Genomic DNA, 8319 nt, shown 5'->3' with positions numbered 1-8319 from the left:
CTATTATCCTTAAGGACTTCTAGTACTGTTTAATTACTCTGAACTAGTTGGACTGCAAATTAAGCAAAAGGCACGTGCAGGCACGTAAGGGAGGAGTCACAGGCATCTAAAAGCAATATGGGCACATCACAAGAGTGTAAACAAGAAATGAAAAAGATACCACTGCTGTTTGCAGTACAGAAACGCTAGATGCAATCAATAGCACTAACCATGCTCAATAATGAATGTGATTGCATGCATTAGGCAGACCTGTGACACATCAAATGAAAACTGCACACCGAGCCCCTTCCCACAGGGATTTGCAGTCATTAGGCGCTTCCTTATTTTACTAAAATTTTTTCCAGGGTCTTGGGTTCTGCTTCTTTCCCTACCCACAACAGCTGTTTTCAGCAGCTGATGCAGGTCAGCCATTGACCTACTGCTTAGGACTGACTACTTTTAAGGAATTGCGTGTTTTCTTTGGATTCCGCCTCAATTCGACGACATCTGCTAGATACTCTCAGAGGATGCTTTACCTCCTCACCATTCATCGTCCCCCGTTATGTTCACAAAAGACATATGGTAGATGTTCTCAGAGCCCGTTTTATCCCTTCCTTTTTCATCCCTTCCCTCTGACAGGTTTCAAAATGAATTGTAAGAATTCTCTCAAAGCAGGCAGAGCTTTCATGCCGTAGTCCTGTAGTAAGAGCAAGCACAAGAGATGTGGGGAACTGGGGTTTTGGACTGTCTTCAGCCTGAAAGGATTCCAACCCAACGTTACTTCCCAGGCAACACCCTACTCAACGTGTTGAAAAAGGTAGTCTGTACTCAGGGAGCGTCTTAAGGCTCTGTAGCCATGACTTATGTCTTGTTTCTGTAACATTTTCTTTCTGTTGAACACAGTAGGAAGTACGAGAGTCCTTTGAATATTTGTATTATATTGTGTCTCCCTCTTTGCCCTGTCCTGTGGCTCTAGTGTTCTTCCACGGCACAGCAATGGGTAGTGGTTAGGACACTCTTCCACAAAGTGTGCGGTTTGCCCTGTCAGGCACATGGCTACAGGAACCAGCTTTTCCACCGTATGTGTGAGTAGTATAATGAGTATCCTATTTAAAAAAAGGTGTGTTAAGCTTCCTGCTGGATGTAGTTAAAAATGTTTGCATTATTTCCTGCTGCATTTGAAATGGGGCTCGTGCTGCCTAAATTAGCTACTTAAAAGTAAGGAATCTAGTGCAAAGGTAGTCTCAAATTGCATCTAATTTCAGGGTAACTACAGCTGATAGAGAATGTAGCAACACGGCACTCCCTGTGCCCACAACGATGTGCTGCCACCACATTTCTCATACTAGACTTGGAATCTGATCCAATTCATTTGTGGTTGCACAATCAGCTGATCCAGCCGAAAACTACCTCACTGCAGAAAGTTCCCTGTTGGATCACGTCACTCATCTGACTCACCTTGCAATTAGATCCCAGGCAAGGGAAGAGGTGGGAAGGCACAGCCGGGGACTGTACTTCACCGGACTGGGTCAAGAAAAACAGGCATGTCCAGGGGATTATTCATCCGTTCTATTTCAGACCTCCTTCCAAAGATGTCCCCTGCAACAGTCTGACTCCACTGATTTTGCAGGGGACCTTATCTGCCTCTCAGTTCTCTGACTTAGGCCTTGTCTCCAGACAGCCTTATAGCAACTTCTAGGTAGGGCATTATTTAAAAATATGTGCTACTTTTGTCCGAAGTGAACAGTCTCAGATGATTGGTGCAGGTCCGTCTTTTTAATCTGCAAACTTCATTTTTTATACAGTACTGTTGTTCAGATACTGCTAAGTGATAAAGGCATGTATTCAGCTAATTGCTGGTGCAGCTCACTTCATGGATTTTAAAGATGTGACATGCTTCAGAATTTGCTTAAGTAACTTTTAATTTTGTTGTTTGTTTACATAATTTATTACTTATTTTTTAAATTATGACAAGGGTTTATCCTTACCAAGGTTAGTTCCGGATTCTGATGATATACAATGAATCGTTTCCCTGTAGTCTTCCGGTAGGAAAGGGTACTTAGGAACAGCAACTTATAAATGACAATCTGCTGGAGAAGTTTTAATATTTTTCTCAGTCACTCAGCTGACACACACCTGCATTAGACAAGTATATTTTTTAGAGGAAGACAAAAACATTACAGCCATGGAGGCGAAGTTCACTGCAGTTCCAGTTTACTGCAGGAGTATTATACTTGGCGTCCCCATTTATTTTAGAACATATTAGTTTGCTATCTGCTGCACTGTAAAGATAAAGTGTGTAACTCCAGGAAAAAGTCAGGCCGGTGCACTTTTAGCAAGGAGACAGATATGAAGACCAATGGTTGTCTCAGGGATCGGTCACACTGACCTCTATTTTAACTGCATTTTCATTATAGTCCACTGTGTACTTTGTAGAGAAAGTGCCAGCAGTCCATTTAATCACAACTTTTGTCTTTGACGGGGCAAGTACAAGATCTTTTGGATGGCATACAAGATGCTGTAATGCATAACAATACAATGATATGTTTAAGACAAAATTTATCCCAGTCACAGGGCACGTGCAAATGTTCTAAGTACAGGACTACAGTGATTTACTCCCTGTCTATAATTTTATTGTACGTATCGTAGCATTTTGCAAGTGACCAAGTTGCGTGGCTTACTTGTGGTATTCTTATCTATCTCTTTATATAAAGAGAATATATGAAACATATCAATACAGAAGTCTGGTATACTCTGTCATACAAGAAGTCAGACTGAAATTATTTAATTGTCTTTTTTGGCCTTAATATTTATGATGTGTGCAAGTAGGATTATATGAAGTATGTAGCTGGAGTTCCCTCAAATCCATGTAACTTTAGAACTAGGCAAGTATGCAAATAATAAACTTTATAAAACAATTCAGTTTGCCCTGACCACATTAAAAATGCTAACATGCAACTTTCTAGTTAATATGTGTACCCACAGATGCGAGAAACAAAGGTTCATATCTTCCTCGATCTTTCCGTACTCAAAGCAGTACTTGCAAACCAGCTCACATGAAGTAGTATTTCATAAGTTTACGCTGCAGTTTTGTTAAATGATTTTGGATAACAAGTTCACCAAAGCCAAACACAAAGATGTGTTTATACTGTTTGCTTTAGTAAGCTTATAGCAGTGGATTGCGGTATGCATGTAAGCAGCAGATAATTGGGGAGCTGCTGGGACCTGGGGATGCTGGCTGGAGCATCACTCTGTGCCAGCTTCCCGACACTGCTGCGGAGAACCACTTGTCCGAGTGCTAGTTTTGGCACAAACACCTGTTCTCAGCGTGGCCACACTGACTACACCCAATATGGTCGCTTTTTCTTGCCGATAACTCAGACCAGTTTTCAGCCAATGATGAGGTTAAAATTAATCTTTTTGTTCTCTACCACTCTTCGCAGAAGGAAAATAGAGATACTTCCACTGACCATAATGGGAGTTAGGTTGGAACATTAGTCCCTTGATAAAGAGCCCTTTTTAACTCAAGTCCTTGAAGTAAAACTAAATAACAGGCAAAGATTTTGTGTGCTCTGAAACTAGTAACAGAAGCGGCCTCCTCTACAGAGATTGTAGTGGTGCACAAGCAAGTAATGATTGAAATACACTGAGAATCAGAAGGCATTTTTAATATTATTGAAGTGTATTTTGGGAAACCCTGTGAAAAATCTGCCCGATACCTGCTGGCAAGGTAGCAAAGCTTCTTTATTTAAGAAAAACATGACACTTATTGCGTAATAGTGGAAGGGAGTTTAAGAATCTCTTACTTATGCTAGCAGTTAATTTTCAACATGTACTTTATTTTACTCATGAACAGCAACATTGAAGTTAATGGTACTAATTATAAAGTTTTGAGTATTTTATATGTATGTCTATATAATTAGAACATTAGAGTGCACTTAGCTTATTGCTACAGCCAGTCTGCGTGGTGTGCAAAGATGCCGACTGCACAGATTACAATCTGTGGGACTGGTCTATACATAAATCTATCCAAGCCTAGCAATGCAACAAAATGTCAGGATAGTTAAAACAGTGGCGCAGTCCAAAATATCACATAAAGAAAATAATTATTCTACTGAGTCCAATTCGGAAAAAGTACACTTGAGTTTGGACAAACCAAACTCAGATGAGCAGGATAGTCATCTCCCCGTAACGTGTGTGTGTCCTTCAACATTGCAGTTTGGGTTACAGTTTTGCTTCTGAAGAGGATTAAATAGAACAATACACAAGGGCATCTCAAATTGGTGCTTTTCAGAACATAAAATAAATATACAAGTGCTTTTCAGAGATATAGAACCAACAGTTTTCATACAAAGACTTTAAATATTCACACTGGAATTTTTGTATTTTTATAACAGAAATACAAACTTCCACTTCAGCCTGTGTTCATGATGCCTGTTTTCCTTCACTGGCTGCTGAACTGTACAGTCAGAGGCTTAATATGAATCATTTATCTTGCAGTAGCAGTGCAAAACTCCAACTCCTTCAGATGTGCCAAATACAAAGACATCTTGTAGGTCTTCCCACAAGACTTATGCAATCCATTCTACACCACATCTTCTGAAAGCATCTTCTGTCCTATTCCTACAATAGTAAATAATATAATAGATATACACACCCAGATGAATGCACAAAAGGTGTGTAAACACCGTGTTGTTCCATTTAGGCATAGCTAAATTCTGTTTACTTGCATTTATCCTCGAATACCTCACTGATTACTACATACCATAAACCTAAAATAGTGTGCAATATATAAAGTCTGTTGTCTGAACAGTTTGCTCTTGCAAAGTGTGTTGGGACCATTAAGTGAAGACAGGGCAGAAGGACAAGCAGAATTTCAGTTGTTCATTTTTCAACAAATTCTCGTGCCTCAGGATTTTAAGTTATCATCTGGCATTTAACTGTTCTGAGGTGTAACAGTAATCCCATAATCCCGCAGGGCTCATACAAAGTAATTCTTGCAGTGTTTCGTAGTAGATGACTTTCCCCTGTGATAGTGGAGCTGATAAGTCATCATATTATTTTCAGAGCACTACAACTTTTCATTTCTTAGAAATGTTCCCATATTGGATAGGTAAATTCTGTAGCAAAAGAAATCATTATAGAACACCACACGAGAAAATAATTCTCGTAAAAGCTTCACCTTGTATTTCTGGAAAGAGACTGGAAATAAAAGCCATTCAGCTTTATAAGGTATTGAATATCTACTTGGCAATAGGAACCTAGAAGATAAATATACATTGATAACATCAGTCATGAAGGTGGCCAGGAAAACTGTTCACTTTTGTAGTAACAGTATAGCAATGTTGATGTTTTGGAACTAGGGTGAATTAAGGAGAACTGCCTGTGACGGTGGAGAATGAATGTGAAACACAATGATGGCTCACCTACAATACAAAAGACCTTGATCTGACTGTCTTAAGATTTATTAGGAAGTTTGATTTCAGACTTGAATAATGGCAAAGTTGAGCTAAACTGATAAGCCGGTCAAAATTGATTTTAAAAGCTGATTTAGATAATGCAATTAATGTATAAGCCTATAAGCCTATTCAGTTCCATTGATGACATTTCTGTATCATTCTTTTGTAGACAAAATCTGTCTTATAAATCATTTTGGGATTTTTGGCGGCCAAAAGGTGCTAGTAAATAATCTGCCACTACAAAAGTACCGTATTTCTAACTAAGGACAGATACTGTACTCAGTGCTTTGAAAACAGCTGACATTTTACCAAATTTAAATAAAGGTTCTTACAGTGATTCAGAAAATACAGATGAGTAAACCACAAATATATACATGGTAAATTGACAGAAATCATGATTAAAAGAATAACAATAGAAAACTTACGAAAAGGAAGTTACGCTTCAACTAATTCATTGCAATTCCTGGAACATGTAATTACAAAAACAGATTAAAAAAAAATATTAACATAGCAAACACGTTTTGAAAATGCTGCCGAAAAATGGTCACACAGGAACTACCAAGAATACGAAGTAGTTACAGATTAAGGAACAAAATACCTCCATGGATCAAAGCATGGGAAACAGAATCAAAGAGCAAGTTTTCTTTATCATGGCAAAAAGAAATCAGTGGGCTGTTTATGAGAGTCCTGTAGTAAGTTTTGTGCTTAATACATTCATAAATGGACAGGAAACACAGACAAGTGTGGGACAGCAAAACGTGCAAAGACACAAAATGTTTAGTTTAGTCAAATCCAAAAGGATATTCAGAAATTTCACATCAAATGGGTGAATGGGTAGTGTGATAGCAAGAGAGAAATTGTATGCTCATAAATAAAACCCACAATATTAGAGGAAAAACATTGAGCTACTTGTCTTCACTAATAAGTTCTTAATTGACTAAATCAACTCAAGTCAAACCTGGTAATCATTACAGGTAATTTATGCATCCAAAATCAATAAATTTGAGCAAATAAATAGCAGGAAGGAAAATAATACAGAATTCTAATGAGAATATATCAAACAATGCTTATCGAATTTCAAAAGATTCTGTGCAAAAGCATGGAAAACATCCAAGGAGCTATTTAAACATGGAAAATGTTTACTTCAGAAAGCAAATAGGATTTCTCCCCTCAAATCTACTGTGGAAAAATCTCAACAGAGAAATGCCAAAAAGATTAAGCTCCAAGCTCAAAGTATTAAAAAATCACAGCTAATAGTAAGAATTGGGATGTCATGCCTTCCTCTGTGCATCATAATTTAAAATCAGAAAGCCTTCATCAGTTAATGAAGTCTTAAGTTGGCAAATTCAAATGAGACAAAAACCATTTTTCGCATAGTATGTGGTTAATTTGTCAAAGCCAAGAAGGTAGGAAGGTTTGAAGAAAGAATTGAAATTTGGGCGGAAAGAAGGTATAAGTAAGGTAGCAGGAATACCCAGAATTAAAATAGTAAATACAGAAAATATTTTGGAAAGCTACAGAGTTTAAACCAACTTATAACTGTTACATTAAAATGAAATTTAGGCTCAGATTAACCCATACTTGCCCACTATGTAGTTTCTTGCACGTTCCTCTGAAGCATAAGGCTGGCAAAGCCTTCTGAATTAGGTCATTCAGTCCTGTGTGTAAATTCGTCTATCTATACTTTTCAGCTATAGGATTCCCACATTGCGTTGTATTTATGACTACTTGAACACAGAAAGTGCCTGTGCGTATATAGTATGGGTACTTTACTATACTCTTACTAGCACCTACATGGTGCTGTCTTGCCCCCTACTCATTTTGCATGGCCATCTTACACATTTGCTCTTGCCAATGGGCCTATATTTTGAGGCTGAAAGCTGAACGTCTGCTTGCGTACTTTGGTGAGGAAAGGGAGAGAGACCGAGTTTTTGTAAGGCACATCAACTAATCTTTTATCTGAAGGCCTGTGAACTGAGACCACCTAGGTGTTTTAAACATTGAGATGACCGGTCACGTCCTAAAGGAGGTAGTCTTGGACTCTTTGAATCTTTTAGGACTGATGAAGTAACATTTTAAAGATATATCCAGACCCACTTTTGGAATTCTTCTGTCTGTATATGACTGTGTTCGAGGTGTCTGGACTGGGTGGCCATGGTCACCATGCCTAGCTGAGGAGCCTGAGGCTATGTGCCTGCCACCCAAAGTAGTGAACGGCATCCCCCGGCTGGCACAGACTGAGCCAGGCACCAGGACGGCGGATGCAGCCTGCACCTCCCCAGGGCCATGTCACAGCAACATGGCGCAGGCTGAGGATGCTCCCCCGTCCAGAGCGAGTCCCAGCAACGCTCCCTGGTGCTAGCTTTGCTTCCCTGTCCATGCGTGCAGGGAGCAGGCCTACAGTTCTAAGAGAAGATGAATATTCAAATGTCATCCTTCAGTCTGCCAGCTGGGTTCTCTTCAGGCCCTAGGAAGAAATTTGCCCCCTTCTCAGGTGTAGGCCTTAGTCTTGCTCGTCTGTTGAGGCTGCTATTTTTTGAGACCTACCAGACTGGAAGGTGTCCTCTCCCCGCAGTCACCCTGGCGGTGGCTGGTGTTGGCTCGCTGAGGTGGGACCCTTCGTATTCCCACCCGTCGGTCTCTGACCAGGCTCCTGGGTGTCCAACCTCACACACGTTTCTGTGTTTTCCAGAACTGTGGCATTTTCTGTCACTTTTGTTGGGGTGGGCTATGCCTGATGGCCACCAGCAAGGCTGGAGATGCAGCACCAACCCGCGCGGAGCTTTCTCACCCAGCACGACGCCTGGGGGCTGTCTGCGAGGGCTGGGCCCCTGCTCACCCGGGGACCACCATGAGGGCCGCCGCCAGGCTCACCCGCCCC

At 40.2% G+C, this 8319-nt stretch overlaps 1 protein-coding gene across 1 annotated transcript in view; it reads left to right on the top strand.

Moving 5' to 3' along the window:
* The first annotated feature begins 7737 nt into the window (after positions 1-7737).
* Positions 7738-8319, top strand: part of HACD1 (3-hydroxyacyl-CoA dehydratase 1) — a 12526-nt gene continuing 11944 nt past the window's right edge. The window contains exon 1 of the mRNA XM_009649274.2: positions 7738-7793. Coding sequence (XP_009647569.2) covers positions 7738-7793 — 56 coding nt within the window. The remainder of the gene's footprint in view (positions 7794-8319) is intronic.

The sequence above is a fragment of the Egretta garzetta genome, unplaced genomic scaffold (assembly GCF_000687185.1).
Source record: "Egretta garzetta isolate BGI_Z169 unplaced genomic scaffold, ASM68718v1 scaffold641, whole genome shotgun sequence".
In the NCBI taxonomy this organism is placed as follows: Eukaryota; Metazoa; Chordata; class Aves; order Pelecaniformes; family Ardeidae; genus Egretta; species Egretta garzetta.
This window is presented reverse-complemented; position numbering and strand designations above follow the sequence as displayed.